Source organism: Hipposideros armiger, unplaced genomic scaffold (assembly GCF_001890085.2).
Source record: "Hipposideros armiger isolate ML-2016 unplaced genomic scaffold, ASM189008v1 scaffold_206, whole genome shotgun sequence".
Classification (NCBI taxonomy): Eukaryota; Metazoa; Chordata; class Mammalia; order Chiroptera; family Hipposideridae; genus Hipposideros; species Hipposideros armiger.
The window spans coordinates 680,584-702,455 of record NW_017731556.1 but is presented as its reverse complement, the minus strand read 5'-3'; the positions used below and the strand labels follow the sequence as shown (position 1 = coordinate 702,455).

The following is a 21,872-nucleotide window of genomic DNA, read 5'->3' as shown; positions in this document are numbered from 1 at the left end:
TCCCCAGGACGTGATTATTTTTATTTGTTGTATGATTAAGCCGATGTTATATCCAGTGTTCCTGTATAATTTTATATAATGAAAATTTCCTACTAGTTCAAGGATGTATTATATTACTGTGTAGTGATTTGATTATATGGAGATTTTTTTTTTATTAAGTAATTTTTTTTGTGACCTGTTAATTGATAGGTTTTATTTGCTGTTCTGGTTTGAAAATAATAAAAATTATATTTTTTAAGCAGTTCTTCTTGGGTGAGCATGGTGTATTTATTATGTTTTCTCATAATTTCATGTTCACAATCTCTCAGCAGTATAATCAGCATTTACTTCAAAATAACTGGTATTATCAAACGTACTATTGTCCTCTTTGATTTATTCCCTTTTATACAGCTGCTTATTTCCTATAGTCAGAGCTTAAAAAGTTGCATCGAAGTCCATATTATTTGCACTCTACATAGCTACCTTTTCCCGTAGCTTTGATACGTAGCCATTAACATTTTATTAAATTTTTTTCTTTTTTTTTTTCAATGATCAACTCACACATTATTATGATGTCCCTTTCTAGGCTTTTATGATGGAGCTGACTGCACACCAGAGTAGCGTAGGGAGTGTCCTGCAGGCAGGAAACCAGCTGATAACACAAGGCACTCTGTCAGATGAGGAGGAGTTTGAGATTCAGGAACAGATGACCCTGCTGAATGCGAGATGGGAGGCCCTGAGGGTGGAGAGTATGGACAGACAGTCCCGGTGAGTGGAAGCAGAGACATTAACACTGAATTTCCTAGACTGCATTGCCCAGTTTAGCGCGAGTAACAGTCTGCATGCTTACGAACGTGAGATAATTACAGAACTTGTTTTGTAAAATGTTGATGATTTTTGTCATGTTACTGGAATTTTGTATGATTTTTGTTTCTCCTTTGATGTGTTTACTAAGTTAAAAGGTAAAAGTGGAGAGTACAGAAATGAGCAAAAAAGGGAAAAGGCATTTCCTATGGACAGTTATTGATCTGCAGTATTAAAATTGGCTTACCATTAACTCAATATGAAGACAGGACTATGTAGTATTTATCTACAATTCCATTCTGTGACATTTTTTTTAAGCGTTTTCCCCTCCATGGTTCATTTTCTCTCCTACATTGTGTTTTGAGGAGCAAACTGCATTCCATTGCAATTTCCACCTATTTAATAAGCAGGAATTCCTGATTGAAAAAACAATGATTCTGATATGAATACAGGGCGCTGTTATTTGCATTCTTTGAATGCATTTAATTGACTCCACTTAGGAGGAAAATAAAAGCTTTTTGCTTGTTTGTCTATTTAAAAACTAAATGCTACTTTAAATGACTAGGCAGGAATGTGTTTCATTGCCCCATTTGTTGGCTGCTGGGAGTGTGTATATGCCTTTGCAAAGGGGAAAAGCCAGTGGGACTAAAGCTGTGCTCCTCCCCGGACAGGCTGCATGACGTGCTGATGGAACTGCAGAAGCAGCAACTGCAACAGCTCTCTGCCTGGTTAACACTCACCGAAGAGCGCATTCAAAAGATGGAAACTTGCCCCCTGGATGATGATTTAAAATCTCTACAAAAGCTGCTAGAAGAACATAAAGTAAATCTGGCTCATATTTCTTTTATACCTAATCAAATATGAAAAAGGAGCTCTTAGCATTCTCAGGGGCTGATGGCTTTTATCATTAGCACACAGGTGGGACTCTTCGAAGACGTTGTCTTTCATTCAGCAGCTTAGAGGGTGGAGTCCATGGGGATGTGAATTCTCTGGGAGGAAAGCACAGGTTAACTATTCCATGGCTATGTATAATTTTCTTAGGAACGTACACAGCTTTTCTAAGAGTCTCAAGGGTTGTTTTGGACCTATGAGTGGCTAAGAAGCCTGGTGTGTTAGCATTGATGTAGTCTGTGGGTAAAGAAGCAAACCCTCAGATTTATCTGACCTAATCCTTTAAGGAAAGCACTGCTTCTCCTTTGAGCTAGGAAAGTACCGGGCACTAGGTGAAGAATCAAAATTTGGCAGACAGTTTAATTTGGCCACAAATTTAGATGATGACTTTTCATAGTCAAAGAAAGGTGGAGTAAATAGCCTCTCTGCAAGTTGTTTGAAGAATTTTATTTTTCAGGGAAACACCTAGATAACTCATAAATAGAACTGTAGGGTTATTTAAACACTACTCAAGAGGCATTTGACAGCACTGTTGGTAGTGTTTGAATAAATTACTATATACATACGTCTTAGGACTTGCCATGCTTTTCCCACAGAAAATGTGGGAATGGAAGGTACCTGTGTATCTTTAATTGCTTTCCTGGGCAGCTAATCAGAATAGCATCTGACTATTAAATAGCATCTATTTATCTCTCACTTTATACCATACTTCCCTAGAGAAAATGACCTCTGATTCCGTATAGTTAAATTTGGGACTTCTTTGATTTACAAATTCTACATTCTTATCTTTATTTCTAGTATAGACCCTCAACTTGTTTATGCTACATTTTTGTTGTTGTTGTTATCAGAACTTGGAATAAAAGTAATGACATCCCTTTTGCAATCATTCTGACGTTGCATTTTCAAACTGCTTTGGTTCATAATGAAATGTAAATATGTATAACGGGCTTTTTTCATTAGTAGAACACTTAGGGTAATGATTGGAAATTTAAACACGATGCCTCATTAAGTGTCCTTAATTACTATTGACAATTGAGTGGATTTTATATAGGCAAATGTGAAAGAGTAGAAATAATGGTATATCCCAATTTTTTTTTTCCCCTAGAGTTTGCAAAATGATCTTGAGGCTGAACAGGTGAAGGTAAATTCATTAACTCACATGGTGGTAATTGTTGATGAAAACAGTGGTGAGAGTGCTACAGCTGTTCTAGAAGATCAGTTACAGGTAAGGACCCAGAAAAGGAGGGTGATCCCAAGGCCCCTGTGGTCCCAGGCCCCATTTCATGTTGGCCTTATTCTTCATGTCCTGTCTCACTGTTTATTTAGAAGAGGAGAAGAACCTACTTTAGGTTGTACTTCCCAGTTGGGGTTTCCCAGCCTATGAGTTACAGGCAGACCTTGATATCATTCCTTTACTTCAGCCCTTGGGGGAGTGGGCGGGGCTGCTTGTGGTCCTTGGTCCTTGTGGGTAATATTAACGAGACTAGGAAGCACAGGAACTGATCTCAACAAGTGGTCCACAGGCTTCTTGCTCAGAGTCAGTTGAGGGATTTGTTAACATGTAGATTCCTGGGCTCCACGCAGACCTGAATTCCTGGGAGTGGGGCCCAGTGGATCTGCCCTTTAAAAAAATGTACATGCGTATTTAAGTTTGAGAATTTCAGCCATGTAGGGTTTAATATCCCTGTGTCTTTGGTAGATCGATGTGTGAATTTCAACAACAGTTTTGGGAACCCCAACAAATTGCTCCTTTTTGCATAAAGGCGATAGTGTGTCTTTATAAGCACTTATGAGGAGATTTATTGGTATTTCATTTGAACAATACTTGAATTACCAGATATGATGTTGCTGGTTTATGATTTTTAGTAGCTTCCAGAATATAATTTCATCACATGAAATTATATCATCATTTGTATCATCATGTAAAGTGGGCCAGTGGTTCTGAGACTTTGGTGCAGAAGAACTTTGTTATTACAGTAATCTGAGAGGTAGGCATTCATGTCTAGCTGATTTAACAGTGAGGAAACTGAAATTCAGAGAAGTGAAGTGATGCCCGTGAGATCTAAATAGACCGTGAGTTTTCATGCTGAGACTGGAGAGCTGCCTTTTGGCTGTAAGTTTCCTACCCTTTGCACTGTACAAAGCTTTCTCTGGTATTAAATACTAAAGGAGGATAATATGAATTAAATAATTCTTGTTCATAGTAAGTAGTGTAGAAATAAAATTTAACATTTGTTCATCATTATTTTATACAAGGGTAATAAAATAATTTGTTGGGAAAGTCATCATGAAGAATGATTTTTTAAAAATTTAATCAAATTTATTTAGTATTGCTAAACTTGTAATAGTTTGTTGCTAAGCTTTGTGGATTTTTCTATGGATCATGCAATATAAACAGAACAAATCACTTAAGTATATTTTTTAATAGGAATTCTCTCATTCAAAACATAGTCCTTATAAAGTTAAAATTTTTTTTCTACTTTTTGTACTACAGAAGAAAATTTCTTGACATGTAAAAGATGGTTAAGAAATTATTGATGCTATGAATTTTGCTATAAAGGTAATTATAGTTTGAAACAAATTGAAACACAGAAAGTAGATATGTTTGCTCTACTTTGAAGATATATGTAAAAATGTCAAATTCTCAAATAAAAACCACAGTAAAATAAAGGAGCAGGAATTTGGAGTCAAAAGTTATAGGATAGAGTTCTAGCTGTGCCACTTTCTAGCCATGTACTATAAAATAATTAGTTACATTCTATGGGAATTAGTTTTTATCATCTTTAAATTTACAAAATTTGTCCATATCATTTTAAACAACTTTTATAAAATACATATTTTTATAAATTGCTACTCTATAAAAGAGAACAATGGATATCAAGAATTTAAGGATCACGATAACTATCTCTTAAGGCTCTGTTGACACAGGATGGTGTTTCTCCCTTTTGTAGAAACTCGGTGAACGTTGGACAGCAGTGTGCCGATGGACTGAAGAACGCTGGAATAGGTTACAAGAAATCAATATATTGTGGCAGGAATTACTGGAAGAACAGGTATGAAACTGTTATCCATAGTGGTCAAAACAGATGGTGAAAAGTAACTCATCTTTAATGATGGCATTAGAAATAGGATCTTGTTTACTTTTCTTCTAAAGGAACAGTTACAAATATTTGTAATTTTTAAAGTTAGATTTGTATCCATTTTATCCTGAAGCTATACAGAGAGATTGTATTATATGGCTCCATGGTAATAACAATTTGACCTGTGTTTATTATTTAGAATGTTAGTATTTAGATGTGCTACTTTCAGGATTTGCTTGACATAATTTTCACTGCATTTGTATTGGGTGATATATTTGAACTTGTATCAACACTGTGCCTAGCATATGGTTTGTGCCCAGTAAATAAACAGATCCACTCAATACTTTGTGAACTTTGAATCACAAGAATTTTTATTGATTTTTAACCAGACTACTGAAATTAAGTAGAAAATGTTATTTAGCAATGCCATTGATTTAACATTTGCTTAATAGTATCTTTTTTCCACTAAGGATTACCACAGCAAATGAACCTTTGGCGCAAAGCTGGCACCTTAAGTTTTTAGTCAGAGTGGTGGCCCTTTGCCCACCTCCATCCTTTCAGAAAAACAGCCATCAAAACAGAATGCAAATAAGCAAAACTTTTCTTTCAAACACTTGTGGTTTAGAAAATAAGCAGATACTCTATTCACATTTCTCTGTGTCCATTTTGATTCTTTTAAATGCATTTCATTTCCACCCACAAAAAGCAACTATATTCTTTTTAGAGTATAAAAATGAGTGTATGATGTTTTGTGGTTTATTAAATGTGGTGGAAGAGAGAACATCTTAAAAAGCAGACTACAAAATTTGTCCCAATGTAAATTGTTAATCACTACCCCCTCCCCCCAATCATTGGTCAGAATTTTCCTACTGAGAATCAACTTAATGGACCTGATTCTGATTTCTGGAATATTTACATTTCACTTTACAAATATTTACATTTACTTAAACCCTTGTATTCAGGTCAATGAGTCACATCGAATAGATAAAATTTTACTTCCATAATGACAGTAGGAGACAATGATTGCCAGAGAAAATTATTGTGTTACTCTTATACTAAGTAAACTAATTTAACATTTAGAAAGAATTTTAATTTGGTAGTTAAAAACATTTAAAAATAGGGAGTGGCTAGCATTTTGGCCCATATTTTTTGTTAAAAACTGACCTTTCAATGGCTTTCTGCTGATAAATGGAAGGAGGAATCTTGTGAAAAAGCAGAATTGAAGCCAACATGGGTGCTTAATCTAGAGACAATTTGCTGTTGCAGGCAATGAGACCAAATCAACTGTATCTGAATTAGAAAACCTTTCAAGGATTATTGTGCACTCAGTTACAGAGGCTTTAAGATGGTTAGAAATGGGCTCTGAGAATTAGTCCCAAACTTCTGCAGCACAGGCCAATTTCAAGTGCGGCATGGAGGATATTCTGTAAAGGACTCCAGCTTACCTTTCCCACCTTAGTTTTCCCTCTGTCCTTCCATGTTCCCAGTGCTGAAACCTGGAATTCCCAGTTTGTAGGCCATTCCTAGACTGCTAACACCACCAGAGTAATTGGTGTTAGTTCTTTTTCACTGCTGTGTCCCAATGCATGGCACCTTGTAGATGCCTCATGGTTTTTGTTTTCATTTTTTGAAAGAATGAATGTGTTTCATGTGTTTTCTAGCTTCTGTTTTTGTTTAAGGTGTGGCATCTGACACGGAATGCCTCTAAACTCATCTCTTCATCTTTAAGTTCTCCCCAGCCGCCAAGGACCATGAAATTATCTCTAAAACCCCTCTCTCTCCCCCTATTTCTAAACTGGAGGTAACCTCTTCTGTGGTGTCTGCACTTTCTATCTTGTGCCATAGTTATTCCTGTGCATATCTTACTACATTTGAGGGAAGGATCCGTATTTGTCTTTTATGTTCTTAATCTTCGTGTGTGTGTGTAATATACAGGCAGGGAATAGTTGTTAAATAAACTGATAAAAAAAAAAAACAGTAAGAGAAATCATTGATTCCATTGCAAGCATAGAACCAAGTCCCCCCCTCCCCCCCTGCTCTATAGAAAAGGGTTTCTGTGGTAGACACTACATTTTGGGAAGAAGTATCCCAATGCAGCTATGTTGTTTCCACCCCTGCTTCTAGTTTATCTCTCTATGTTACTAAATGTCGTCTTGCCTAAAAGCAGAGCGTATATTGTTGGCCAGTGAAGTCTGAATATCTTTATGTTGGTTTTGGACTTTCCTCAAACTTCCTCCTCTAACCATAATTGCTGTTGAACCTGAGCATTTGTGTGGTTTTCCTGCACGATGCTGCAAAAAACCATTGGCTTTGGGGTGTGGGTTTTTGATCTGGCTCTTCTATTAACTAGCCTCGGGGTTTTGGCCACGTGACTTGGCTTCTCTCTGTTTCCTCCCTAAAATGAGGGGCTGAGACAAGACAGTCTCTGAGCTACCTTCTGCTTCCAGAGCGAAAGGTCCATACAGTGGGACTCTTTTAGAAACTTGAATAGCTGGGTTTAGCCTTTCAGACCCACCTACTCCCTGAGAATTCGGTTTAGTTATCCAGGTGTGATGCTTATTTCAAGTTGATCTGTTCCAAATCTGAGAAGGATAATATCTGAAAATAAGAGGTCTTTCTGTGTCATTCATGCCTCAGGCTTAGCTATTGAAGCCCTTTTTACCCAAGATAAGGATGAAGCCTCTAACAACATAAAAGTTAGAGATTTGGGAACTCGATTGAATTGATTTACCAAATTATTCCCCAAATATATTTCTAACTTTTATTATTATTTGTAGTGCTTGTTGAAAGCTTGGCTAACTGAAAAAGAAGAAGCTTTAAATAAAGTCCAGACGAGCAACTTCAGAGACCAGAAGGAGCTAAGTGTCAGTGTTCGGCGACTGGCTGTAAGTGATGTCATTGTCAGCATCTGTCTTGTAAGCTTATGACATTTTAGCGTTTGATAGCAATGGTTAATACAATTTTGTAAGTACAGATTAAGACTCATTACCCGGCATTGGACTGCTGCCATGTAATGGTCTAGAACCAGGAGCCTTGCATTTTAGCTCTAGTGAATTTCAAAGCAGGTAGATTTTACTATAAAACATACATATTTACATTTCCTGACTGGGGAATAGGAAGATAAATTCCTGTAAAAGGGAGTTATATAATAAGTATCTGAACTACTAGATTTTGAAGGAAGACATGGAAATGAAACGTCAAGCATTGGATCAGCTGAGTGAGATTGGCCAGGATGTGGGTCAATTACTTGATAATCCTAAAGCGTCTAGGAAGATCAACAGCGACTCCGAGGAACTGACTCAGAGGTGGGATTCTCTTGTCCAGAGACTAGAAGATTCCTCCAACCAGGTACTTTTTGCTGTGGATAATTTGTTATGCCCCTAAGTAGAAGTTAAGTATTCAGGTTAGTTTTAGTTTTTATGGAACAAAAGAGTAGTAGCTAAACTAAAAAGTTGGTTCCTCATGTCGGGTTTACTATAAAATTGTAAACACTGACATGTGAAAATCTTTAGTTTTCTAAAGTAAATTCTAATAGATTTTCAAAGAACTGATTCATATCCAGTAATTTAACCCTTAGTAACTGATAACAGCTAGACATGAATCCATTAATGATCTTTAAATCTTAAATAATCTTATTAATTTAAATGTATTTTAATGAATTGGTCAAAAATAAAAGTTGGCTTTGTACATGAATGAGCATTATTCATGATAGACAAAAAATGAAACACCTCAAATGTCCATTAATAGATGGATGGATAAACAAAATGGTATATCTATGCAGTGGAATATTTTTGGCAATGAAATAAAGTACTGATACATGCTGTAACATGGGTGCCCTTTGACAACATTACGTTAAGTAAAAACAGCCAGTGACAAGAGCATATGCACTGATTCTATCTGTATCAACTATCCAGAGTAGGAAAATTCCTAGAAACAGAAAGTAGATTAGTGGTTGCCAGGAGCCAAGAGGGAGAGGAGGATGAAAAGTGACTATTAAAGGGTACGGGATTTGTTTTTGGGATGATAAAGCTCTTCTGGAATTAGAAAGTGGGCAGGGTTTCACAACTGTGTGGATATACTAGTAACCACTGAACTGTCCATTTTCAAAGGGAGAATTTTCTGGCACATGAATTATATCTCAGTAAGGCTGTAATAAAGCATTAAACCTTTGGCTGATTTTATTTCAGGTGACTCAGGCTGTCGCCAAGCTGGGGATGTCCCAGATTCCTCAGAAGGACCTTTTGGAGACTGTTCGCATAAGAGAACAAGTAACTACAAAAAGGTCTAAGCAAGAGCTGCCTCCTCCTCCTCCGCCAAAGAAGAGACAGATCCCTGTGGATCTGGAAGCTAAGAAAAAGTGAGAGCAGACAAAGAAACTTTCCAAACCCAATACCGCACACAGTGTATTTTGTGCTCAGTGCTTATTTCGTACTAATCACTAATCATATGCAAATTTAGGCATAATTATTGTTATGGAAATTCAGCTACCGAACCACTCATGAACCCTAAGTCTTTTGAATATTCTGCTTCACACAGGCTAAGCAGCTACATTGTCTCAGATGGTTGTATTTATCCTGTGTTCAGCTTGAGCTGTGTGCCCAAACCCTTTTTTCTTCCTTGCCTGTCATTTACCTTGGATATGATTGTCCATGATTCCTCATTTATTCTTTATTTATCATACTTCTGACAGTTTTGTTTTAGATACATCTCCTTATTGTTTGCGCATCCCCTCCCTCTTCTCACAGTCAAAAAATAATTCAGGGAAGGAATTCCTTTTGAAGTCTTTTTTTCTTCCTTTCCCCACCTTATTCTTTTTTTCATGTTTTCTTTCTTTTGTTAACTCTTTGCCAGATTCATTAACAGATTCTTCATGTTTTGCTTAAAGGTCCATCTTTGGCATAAAATATCTTTTCAATCTTATTGATTCAAAGTAAACTTGGGATCTTTAGAAGAGGGATAATCACACCTGGCATATACCGGGGTTGCCAAAAAAATGCATACACGTGACTTGTCTTCATCTTTTGTTTTCGGTATATACTGACTATTACAATTTTAATACTTTTTTTTTCTTTCTGAAAATGTGTATACATTTTTTGGCACCCTCTGTATTGATTGAGCTTTTACTAATGTCAGATACTCTGTTAAGCTATGCTGTGCCCCAGGTACTGTATCTCATAGGTGTTACAGCAGTGAACCCTCAAAACAGCCCTCGAGTAGTGATATTATTCTTTCCCTTTCACAGCAGAACCCCAGTGCTTGGGTAAATGGGCAGTTAACTTTGCCTGAATCAAAATGATGTGACTTCCCCAGTTTCGCTTTTGCTAGACGAAGCAGGAGTCCAATTTGACCAGATGATTTTCATTTAAATCATAGGGCTTCTCATTCTCCTGGGGGACCAGTGTACCTTTGACTTACAGGCAGCCGCTGTGGAACTTTTACTTTTGGGGCCAAGGCAGCAGATGAGGAAGAGGCTTCTGATGTTAATAGTAGCATAGACCTTTCATTTCCTGAGTGTTTGTCTTCTCCCGGCCATAGCTGGCAGTGTCTCTCCAGTGCTGACTTTGTGCAGGTGGGAAGCAGGAAAGGTTGGGAAAGGCTAGGGTGTATATGTATGTTCTGGTACAATTCTAATGTATGTGTGTGGAGGGTTCCCGCACCAACAAGCAATTCTTGGGATACCAGCTGGCTGTCCTGAAATTCAGTTCAATTCTGACACTTATCTACTGGAAGACAGTATCAGATTCCACAGGTTAAGTGCTCAGTCCTACAAGACTTCTCCCTACCCTTCAGATGACAGTCTCAACCCTCGGTTGTAACCTGTGCTTCTGACCGGCTGGCCATAGATTGGAGGTTCCCACAACCTCCTCCTCAGGTTCAATTAACTTCCTAGAGATGTTCACTGAACTCAGAGAAACATCTACTTACTAGATTCCACTTGTTTATTCTAAAAGGATATAACCCAGGAACAGCCGGATGGAAGAGACGCACAGGGCAAGGCACGGGGAAGGGACGCACAGCTCCCATGCCATCTCCGAGCAGGCCACTCGCCTAGAACCTCTAACCCCAAGTTCTCTTCACTGAGTGGGACCCTCTCTGAACCCTGTCCTTTTGGGATTTTGTGGAGGCTTCAACACTTAGCTACGATTGGCTAAATCATTGACCACTGGCAATTGATTCAACTTCCAGCCTCTCCCCTCTCCCTAGAGAACTGAAAGTTCCAACCCTCTAATCTCTGTGGTTTGGGTCTCTTAGCAACCAGCCCCCATCTTTAGGTGGGGGGGGGTGTCTAAAAAGTCACCTCATTAACATAACAAAAGACAACTCTATAGCTGTCTTAGTCCACATCTCTGGCCCAAAGCTCCTAAAACTCTTGGAATTTCCTCAAACCAAGTACCTGCTTCTTATTATAAATCACAGGATCCCAGTGCATAACTCTAAAATCTTAGACATATAAGGTGCATTCTCTGCTGCAAAAAACAGAATCCTGAACCCAAAGTGACTTAGTGGGGTCACTGATTGTCTCCCATTATAAGAAGTCCACAGGTAGGGCAGTTTTAATGGGAGGGGGTGGTTCCACATCCTGCCACCTTGCGTCTGCCTTGCTCAGCATGGTGGCTTTCACCCACCTTGTGTCTGCCTTGCTCAGCATGGTGGCTTTCACCTCAGGCTTGTCTTCTCGTGGTCCTGCGATGCTGCAGCAGTGCTGGGCCTCACATCATTGTATAACCTGCTTTATGGACAGGAAGGGCAGTTTTTCCTTATTTGTCTGGTTTTCGATCAGGGAGAAAGACCTTTCCTGGAAGACGGCAGCTGACGTCCCCTCAGGTCTCATTGGCCAGGACTAAGTCACTCGCCCATGCTATGGGTGCATGGGAGGTGAAGCTGTCCTGCCTTTAGTCTCTGGAGTTGTGTTTTGGGGAACTTGGATAGCAAAAAAGAAGTGTGGGGAGGGAGGTGTCTGTTGGGTGGGCAACCAGCTGTGAGGACCACAGTCTTCTAGTCTACAAGCTGATTGATGCAGAAATTCCTTCATTTTGTTCCTGGACAAACAGGCTTGAGTATGTCCAGTTCATGATGAGAGAAGGCAGTGAAATCTCATTATTAGAAATTATGCCCAGACAAAGTGAGCCCTATCTCAGTCTACCCATGTGTGCTGGTTCTGCTTTCTGGGGCAAGATGGAGCCATGCCACCCCTTTTCAAAATGGTACCTAGTTAGTATTTGAGGATAAGTTTCATATTACAATTTCTGTTTTTCTGTCTAAAAGTCCAGAGTATCCTCAACCATTCGTAGTGTGACATGGTTTCCAGACCCTTAGAAACCACTATTAACTAGTCTTAAAACGAGCTGTCCAAGCAGCTGTGAGCCTGAACTAACTGGTTAGCACAGCTTCCAATACATGCTTCAGAAATGGCGGTTTATCTCCACTTCTCTTCTCTTGGTGCTGCTCGTGGCCGTTTTGACCACCCCGGGGACAGCCATTTCCTGTCACCTGAATATTGTGTTATTGTGACCTGAGATCATGCATGCTCTGTATGTAGCTTTCACATTGCTCTGCTCATATCGAGGGCAGGAATACACAAAGTCTCCAAGGTCATTTGAAATGTGTGATCTTTGGATGGTGCTCCTCTTCTTTGAAAGATTAAATAGAAACCTGCTGTTGCGATGATAGGAGAGGTGTACCACTGTTTAAATGGCATCTCGACCCCTGGTTATTTACCTAGAGTGTCACAAAATCCCTTATAAGTTACAAGGAAAATTTTCCTTGATGAAAAAACAAATACCAAGGGTGCCAAAAGAAGGTACACATTTTAAGAGATGTTATCTATGTATTACTTTTCGAAGTTGAATTACAGTAGCAATGTGTGGTATGACGTTCGCTCAAAAGATGGAATTAATCAAATGAATGCTAGCGTCATTCATTATATTACAACTTTCGTACAGTTTTTCCTTTCTTAAAATGTGTATACATTTTTTTGGCACCCTCTGTATTCATAGCTCATAAGAACACTTTAAGCTACATTTCCCAAAAGAATCAGCAACGACAACCGACAACCTGTGCTTCCCTTAAAGTACCTGAACATATCCAGAAGTTGTTTCGAGAAGCCCAGTGAGTAGAGTGCTGGTTAAGAGGACAGACTGTCTCGGTTTGAATCCCAGCTCTACAGTTTATTAACTTTGTGGCCTGAGTCAGTTCTTTAAAACCTCCCTCATTTCCTTCATCATTAAAAGGGATAATAGGAGTCTATATTTCATAGGGTTGTTGTGAGGACGCCCTGAGTTAAGAATTCCCATAAAACACTTAGAATATGGCCAGCAATCGGAACATTTCTCTTCTTGTTCCTTGTCACCGTGGTTTTGACCGATCTTCTCAACACCTCTCGGGTCTGCCCACCTCTCTTGTTTCCCGCTGTCACTTTTAGCTGTGGCTCCATTACTACCACAGCCTTTTCTGTGGTCTTGCCTCTCCTCATTCTTCTTAGTGAGCATTAAGGGATGAATATAATCATATCAGTCCTGTACTGTAAAACAAACCCTTCACCGGCTCTCAGTTGCCCTTTGGTTACGCCCCAACCCTTTACTCTATTCTGCAGGGCCTTCCACTACCTGTGAGTGTGACTGTCGGCCACATTGTCAGTGGTTCCCTCCCTGGTTGCTACTCACTATGCCAGCCACACCTAACTACTTGTAGTGTACAAGTGTGTCCGTTCCTTTCTTTGTACTCCCTTTTCAGGGAAAGCTCCTGGCATAATGCTGTTGTTCTACTCCAGGAAGCCATCCCCTCGATTGGATTAGGAGCCATCCTGAGAATTCCTGGAATTAGCAGCTAGCAAATTTTTATTGTTATTCCCCTTTACTTCCCATTGCCTTACTAGACTGGAAGCCCCCTGAGGGCTGGCAGTGTATCTGAATTACCTTCATGTCAAGAGCCCAGACCAGTGCCTGAATATACTGGGCTCTACTTGAAAACATGTTGAATTAAAGAAGTCATTAAATTTAGACTGTCCGTACTTCTTTTCTGTTATTATCTGACCAAATCTGTTTTTCATAATCTACAAGAGTTAATAAAAGTACAAGTGATTTCTTATAAAGTTTTAAAAACTTTTAATTATTAGGTTATCGGAAAAGTCATGACGTATTTTTCCTATGTTTTTCGTTGTAAAAATGTGTCATGACTTTTCCGACAACCCAATATTTTCTTTATTTGTTAGCATTACAATATTACTCCACTTTTAATACTTTTAATTGTAAATGTATAATATTATTTTGTGTGGTTTCTGTATTTCTGGGTTGCCTTTTGTTGTTTTATTTTTTGACATGCTCGGTGGGTGTTTAGGTTGCTTCCTTTCTTGAGCCAAATGAAACGATGAAAGACAATGAATTACAAATGGTAACATCTGAATCTTCCATCAGGTTTGATGCTGTAAGTGCAGAGCTGTTGGACTGGATTTTGAAATCAAAGACCACCATTCAGGACACAGAAATAAAAGAATATAAGAAGATGCAAGAGACATCAGAAATGAAAAAGAAGTTGAAGGTAAAAACATAAAACAAAAGTATACTTGTGAATAAAATATTTCATCAGGATAGATTTGCTGTTGGCATAAAGATGTGATAGGATCCAAACTCATTCTGTAAAATAAATGAGACCATAATGTAGCTTTTAGAACAGTGTAGTCAATTTTGAATTGATTTGGGCTGGCTGGTATCAGATCCCCGTGTGGAGGAGGAATTTTTTTCCCTTCCTTACTTAACCACTGAGATGTGTAGGAAGGAACATTTCCTAAGGTGATACAGGTATTTCTGTTTTTAGCTTGATTCGATTCTAGTCTGGCACCTAGATAATAATTTATCTGGCACATAAATAATAATTTATGACTGTGTATGCAGATGTTTTGCTTTCTGAATACAACAAACTACAGTCATCCTCCCCTATTCGCAGTTATCAATGATCAACCCCGGTCCAAAAATATTAAACGGAAAGTTCCAGAAATAAACAATTCATAAGTTTTCAGTTGTGTGCCAGTCTGAGGAGCATGATGGAATCTCGTGCTCTGTCCTGCGTGGGACATGAATGGTCCCTTTGTCCAGCATCTCCACGCTGTGCAGGCTCCTGCCTGCTAGTCACTTACTAGCTGTCTTGGCTATCAGCTCGATTGTCCAGGTATCTCAGTGCTTGTGTTCAGGTAACCCTTATTTTACTCAGTGATGGCCCCAGGCACAAGACTAGCGATGGTGATTCGGATATACCAGAGAGAAGCTATAAAGTGCTTCCTTTAAGTGAAAAGGTTAGTAGAGCACAATAAGATATTTTGAGAGAGAGAGAGAGAGAGAGAGAGAGAGAGAGAGAGAGAGAGAGAGAGAGAGAGAGACCGAGACCACATTCACACAAATTTTATTACAGTATATTGCTATAATTGTTCTATTTTATTATTATTTGTTATTAATCATTTTATGGTGCCTACTTTATGAATTAAATTTTATATTAGGTATGAATGTATAGGAAAAATCATATATAGGGTTGGTACTACCCATGGTTTCAGGCATCCACTAGGAGTCTTGGCACATACCTCCCAAGGACAAGGGAGGACCACTTTATTTCAAATTTCAACATTTCTTCAACATAGTCTCTTAAGAGAAGAAACAGCTTTTAAAAATAAATACTAGTGAAATGTGTGGGAGCTTAGCTCTGCTGCTTTGTACCCATCTGTGTATTCCTGAACATTGTGACAGGAGATTGTAGTGATTTATGTCCTTGGTGCTCATTAAGTCTCTGTACATCGTTTCATGAGCTATTTGGGCATCTAGAGCAAGTCTGTATTGCCGTCTACATCAGCAATGGAGTTCGTCTGTAAAGAGTTTGGGGAATGTTTAAAAACCAGGATATGTTTAAGTTTTGCTGATGTAAGTGAGAAAGTGGTGGGCACCATGGAAATTGAGAGGAGGCCAGGCTTGCAGTCGTTTCTGTGCACTGGTCAAGTCCATGGGCGAGGTGACATTGAGCTGGAACGGAGGAGGGTGATTACACCTGGGTGGGAGGGCACACCAGGCAAGGGGCACCCCTGAGCAGAGGCACAGAGGGCGCGAGTGTGTTGACATCTTCGGAGCAATACTTAGTTGTGTTTTCTGCCAGCTGTGTGTGTACAAGCAGCAGAGAGTTCAGGTTGGGGTGAGACCCTGGCTGACTTCACATGACGGAATGAGAAGTTGAGACTGAGTCCTGCCTTACCATTCCATTGTAACTGCTCTGATTTAGAGGTGACCACTGTCTGACTGTTGATTTGTAAATCCAAAGGATGGATTTCTGTTCTCATCACAACTGCTTTCTCTGCAGCGTTTTCCACTGTTTGCCCTTCCTTTCTTAAAATCTCATCGCCCTTGGCTGCTGTGACCAACGACCATTCTGAAATATGATGCTGGCCATGCAGCTCCAGTGCAGTGCTTGCAGTTAATTTAATGGCTTCCCATTGCAAAGGGGATAAAAGGTGAAGGCCATAGTGCCCCGGCATACAGGGGCCTCCAGACGGCACGCTTCCCTTCCTCTAAGCACAGCCTTAGTACCCCTTATTCACCCACCTGAACTCCAGCCCTCCTGACTGCTACTCTTTTCTCGCTCCTTTACCTTCACCACGTGCTGTTTTCCAGAATGGCCCTATATTAAGCCTTTGTGCTTTGTGGCTGAAATGCCCTCTCGTAAGCCTCCCTTGGCCTCATTTGGAAGACTTGTGTGGTTCATGTTGGCTTCCATGTTGCTTTGACCATACCCTCTGGAAAAGCCCTTATTGCGCTGATGTTATTGTTTGTTGATGTGCCTGCTGCAAGTGCTTAGAAGGTGAGGACAATTTTCCCCATTGAACCCTGTATTTTCAGCACTCAGTAAAGTTCTTGGCTTGTGGAAGGAGAGAATGTTGACTGTGGGCAAAGGGAGTGGGGAAAGTTGATAACCTAGGAGCACCATTATCAGAGCCCTTCAGCACAGGGAATTGGGAGAGCAAGAAATGAGGGCTGTGTTTCATCATTTCATCAAGTTCTTACAGTTCTGAAAGATCCATAGATGATATTAATGATCATTTAACAACCCCATTCTCAAAGGCATTAAAGTGGAGAGAATTTGGAAGTTAATGTGATCTTTTTGGAACAAGTCCCACAAAATGTTGATAGGCTAAATTCCACCGTACCATCTAGGAACAATTTGCTTCCAGAAATAGTTACTATAATATGTGAGAGGATAAAAATAACAATTATGTATGCTTGTGTAAAGCATGCCTGACAATTCCTGTATTTTTCCTTTAATATTTATAAGTTCCTTTATTATGTTGTTCTAGGTAAGTAGTAATGCCAAAGGGTTGGAAATAATGTAAAATAGAGAAAATTTAACAGTTGCTTTAATCTCTAATTTTTCTAACAAATTGGGGAAAGATCAACTTAATTTTGTTTTAGTAAAATAATACCTTGTTCCAACTGGTGCAATACCTGCGTGGAGAATCCTTAGTCCAATCTACCACCACCATAAAAAGAGAAAAGAATCATTTTGTATAAAGCAGGTAATAAGTTTTCTCCAGTTTGATGGTGACTATTTTGCATTGGTACTTAGTTTAACAAAAACAAGTGGTGTTTCTTAGACAGTCCTGTTATTCCTTCATCTTTGACTATAAAAATGGTTGTTTTACTTAGTCATATAAACGTTACGACAGCTAAACTTATTTGATAGTGTTTACATGTGTAGACATTCAAAGTGGCATTCTTCTCTGGATTGTCTGGTTGCAGTAATAGGAGTTGCCTAGAAGTGTTGACAGTGCTATTATGGATACTACCTGAGTAATTAATTAATAGATAATTATCAATTGTGGGTTGAAGAGTGGGAAAAATTTCCAATACTGACTGTGCACCTGTGTGTTCCCATGATTTTACTCAGCCCTTTTTTAGAAGTTCTGGAAGTTTTCCCATGTCCCTGAGATAAAGAAACATTGAAAATATCAAACCGTGGAGACATAAATATTAAAATTTAGAGCCACTCCTCATGTGTAAGGAACAAAATATGCTTTACTTTGAATCCTAAAGCATATTGTCATGATTTACAATTTTTATATGAATTATGCTTGTGATTGAAGTTTACAGTAATAAACTCTAGACTTAACATAACACCAACAAAATATACTGAGACTCAAAATATTTCTCTTTTCTTGTTAACTTTTGTTCAGTGATCCCTGTCATAGCCCATTCAGCTCATTTGAATCAACCAGTTATTTTTATGCTGTGGCATATATGGAGGCTATATATGTGAGTCAATAGAATCCTGGGTCTAAAACACTAATTTGATTTATTTCTTCTTGAAAGGAACTCATAATTATGGTGTACAATTTTTTCCTTATAAAAGAAACCAAAGTTGTATATTGTTTCTTTGAATTTACCTGTTAAATTTAATTATCTCTGGTGTTCTGGAGGGTCGCCTGGAATTACATAGTTTTGTGTTGCTATAGTCTCTTGGGTAAACTTGGTGACACCTAAAGACAAAGTGGGAGGAACATTAAACATTAAAATTCAAAATAACGTAAGTGTGACATTAAGAAAGTTTGCAGTGTTTTTATATTGGGATTTTATTTCCAGGGAATAGAAAAAGAACGGACAGAAAGAAGGCCCAGACTGGATGAATTAAACCAAACTGGACAAATCCTCTTGGAACAGATGGGAAAAGGTAAGACCCTTGATTTTTTTTTAAATGTGTTTTTAGATGGTGGCATTTGTATTATTTACAGTTTGACAAATCAAATATATATATTTTCTCACTGTAACCCTCTTTGCTAGGAAAGTGGCTTTCAAAAATTTATTTTGGTAGTAGAATCTTGTTTCAAATGAAATCTTACGCTGAGGCTGACTGTATAAAATGGGTAAAAGCTTTTAGGTAGGGTCAGGAAACCTAAGCGCCTAATACCTCAAGAATTGTTAAAATCCGCTGTAGTAGAAGATTTGAAAATCTCCTCCTTTGGGGTGATAGATTGGGGATTGTTTTGAAGGAGGTTGGCAAAATAAAATTTTACTTTGGCAACAATGGAGACATGAAGTTACGGTAAAAATGAAGTTAAGGTAAATTCTTTAAGGTTATTTGATTTTTGATCACTTATCGTGTACCATATTAACTTGGCACAGGTATTTCTTTATAGTGAAATTTGATAAGATGTTACTTGCATTTGAATGTTTTACCTGCATTTAAGAACTTTTTTTTTTGCCACAGGCCTAGTGACTCAGGGGAGTTCAAAGATTAATGTATTTGCTTTGCAGGTTTGCATATGATTCTATCTTTGGTCTATCTTTGAAAGACATTTCTTGCAAGTCCTACTCCTTATTCCAATGATGATAAGCGTTTTGGAGGTCTATGGCAACACTCCTTGACAAAGCTATAGACCCCCAAAGCTGAGTTAGGAATATTAATTTGGTAAGAATCTTCAAAGGTGTACTTTTCAATCTTTATTATTTTTGTTACAGACAATGTAAATACATACAAAGCAAATAGAATAATATAATGAACCTCCTTGTACCAATGACCCAGCTTCAATGATTAATGATATTCTGCCATTCTTAATTATCTACACCTTTACTCACTCCTCACGCTCTTGATTATCAGTATTTTTACAGTTTCTTTTTTAAGGAAATTTTTTTTTTTTTGCATTGAAATACATGAAATTTAACTGTGCTAGTTTGGCAAACCTACATACACATATCAATATATGAGAGCATTTCCATCTGTCCAGAAAGTTCCCTGGTGTCCCTAATGGATCACTCACCCTCCCCCAACCTCAGAAAAACCACATTTTAAAAAACTTCAAATTATTTTTTTCCTCTGCCTTTCAAACTATGTTGATTTATTTTGTATATAGAGTGGGGTCATACACATATACACAGAAATATGTATGTGTCAAGTGTATGTTCATTTATTTAGAAATTATGGAAATGTACCACTGTCCTAGATTATTTTTTATTTTTTTTTCATTGGGCAATTGGGGGAAGGGGAACAGACAAGTTGCTGTCCTTTTGTTCTTCAGTCTAGTTGTGGAGGACGTTGCTTCACTGGCCCAAGTTGGCACCATCATTGCGCTCTTCCCGGCGAGGCACATCAGTCGCCAGCTTCTGGACTGCCGCTCACTGCGGCTGCTGGCCCCTCACTGGCTACTCACCGTAGCCCATGGCAACTCACTGCAGCAGGGGCTGCAGCCTACCCGTAGCCAGCGACTCATGGCAGCCCAGCTCCAGGTTGAGCTGTTGTTCAGCATCTTAGCTGTAGAGGGCAGTGTCACTGGCCCTCATATGTGGGATCCGAACCGGGGCCCTCTGGCGTCCCAAGCCAGTTCCTAACCATCGCGCCACTGGCTGGCCCACTGTCGTAGATTATTAATACCGACTCTTCTCCCCTCCCCTCCCCTTGCTGAGTGTCTTGGTTACCACCTGTGGGCACCCCCTGTGGAGATTACTCTTTTAAGAATTTACTTGGGGAAGGAAACCTAGAGATACCTGTACAGGAGTTACAGTCAATTGTGTGTTGAATTTAGGTTACTCACTATTGTAGATTCACTTCTCCATCAACACGGCACTGTGGGAATTGGACATGATCTGGTGTGAATGTGGGTGATTTCATGAGCCTGCATAGTGACTTTACCCTCCTTCCTGTGCCTGATGTTAGTCAGTGTGCTAGAATTAGAGCCCTAAGATTGGTGGGGAAGACTACCCAGGGGAGAGGCGATGTCTTGTAGTGAGAAGAGCCGTAAACTGGAAAATGGGAGACCTTGTGGTCTCCTGTCCTCTTCCAGTTTTGTGTCCTTGTCATGTAACCCTTTTGTTTCTTTGCTTCTTTGAGTACAGCTCTTGTTGGATGAAATCTTACTATGAGTAGGCTACCCTAAAATATACACACTGGAAACTGAGCTTATGTGAAAATGCTATTTGAAAAATATCAAGTGCCATCATGGGGAATATACTTGTATGTGGCTTTATGAGGGAATGAATTTTGTGACCTAATTTATGCTTGTTTACTTTCATAAGAAACCTTTTATATTTTGTATTACCATTTTTTTGAGCTTTGCTACGGCTGGAAATGTATTCATTACAGATCCCTAATGCTGTTCATTTTTAAAAAACATCTGTTATTAAAATTTTTTAAGATGGGGTGGGAAGCTATGAAGTGGGGGCACTGTGAAGAATAGGGTCTATATGTTCTGGGTTTAATTTTCTCCTTTTTTGGAGGATGCTTGGTTTTTGTTAGTGAGAGAATAAAAATGGTGTTTTAAAATCTCTCCCACTGTCATCCCATGTTATCCATTATTCTAATTTTACAGTATTTATATGACTTCTCCCCATGTGTTGGTGCTGGTAATCCTACTGCCACTGTAAAACCAGAAATGTTGAACGGAAATGAAGGCACAATTGGGTAATTCTCTCCGTTCCCCTCTCTCCTCCCTTAGAAATTTGAAATAAATCCTAGAACGCTGATTATTAGTATAGAGGACGTTTTTGCGCAGGGTGTAATTTGGCCATAGTCTGCCTAGGTAAGGAGGCAGATAAATTATTTTGTTTAATCAGAAAAACATATCAAACACTTTAGGAAAATCCATGTTCAAATAGTCATGTCACTGGTTTTCTCACACTAGTTCCATAAAAAAATCCCACCACAGTGAAGTCTGATAGGACTTTTCTGGCGAATGCATCTGAATTAGGTTTTATGATATCTCATATAGCATTAAAATGTTTTAAAAATGAAATAATCTGTTTCATTTGAGTGCTGCTCTACCTGATTTTGTTGGTTTCACTTATCTTGTTCCTAGAGATTGTCAACAAATATAATGCAGTAGTTGGGGGTTTGGATGATATAGTTTTGTGAACTGGTGCTCATTATGACGGCAATGTACATAGGTCTGATGATCCCATGTTTTGTAAACATTTTGCTTGATTCCAGTAGTGATTGATTGAAAAGTGTAAAATCAAATGAGAGTGACAGGCTTATGTTATATTTATCCCTGTTAATTAGTAAAATAAAATGATGAACTATTGATTTTTGCTTTTGATTAGTCATCTAAGAGTTAAGGGTTCTATAGAAATAGAAAAGTTATAACTCTGGGTCTCTGGGAGC

The 21,872-nt window shown here is 38.7% G+C and overlaps 1 protein-coding gene across 1 annotated transcript in view; it reads left to right on the top strand.

The window, feature by feature from the left end:
- Window positions 1-21,872, top strand: part of UTRN (utrophin) — a 498,335-nt gene that overhangs the window by 123,762 nt on the left and 352,701 nt on the right. The window contains exons 11-19 of the mRNA XM_019653741.1: window positions 566-747; window positions 1,455-1,605; window positions 2,780-2,899; window positions 4,626-4,727; window positions 7,532-7,639; window positions 7,923-8,102; window positions 8,942-9,111; window positions 14,168-14,291; window positions 18,362-18,449. Of these exons, the coding sequence (XP_019509286.1) occupies window positions 566-747; window positions 1,455-1,605; window positions 2,780-2,899; window positions 4,626-4,727; window positions 7,532-7,639; window positions 7,923-8,102; window positions 8,942-9,111; window positions 14,168-14,291; window positions 18,362-18,449 (1,225 nt within the window). The remainder of the gene's footprint in view (window positions 1-565; window positions 748-1,454; window positions 1,606-2,779; window positions 2,900-4,625; window positions 4,728-7,531; window positions 7,640-7,922; window positions 8,103-8,941; window positions 9,112-14,167; window positions 14,292-18,361; window positions 18,450-21,872) is intronic.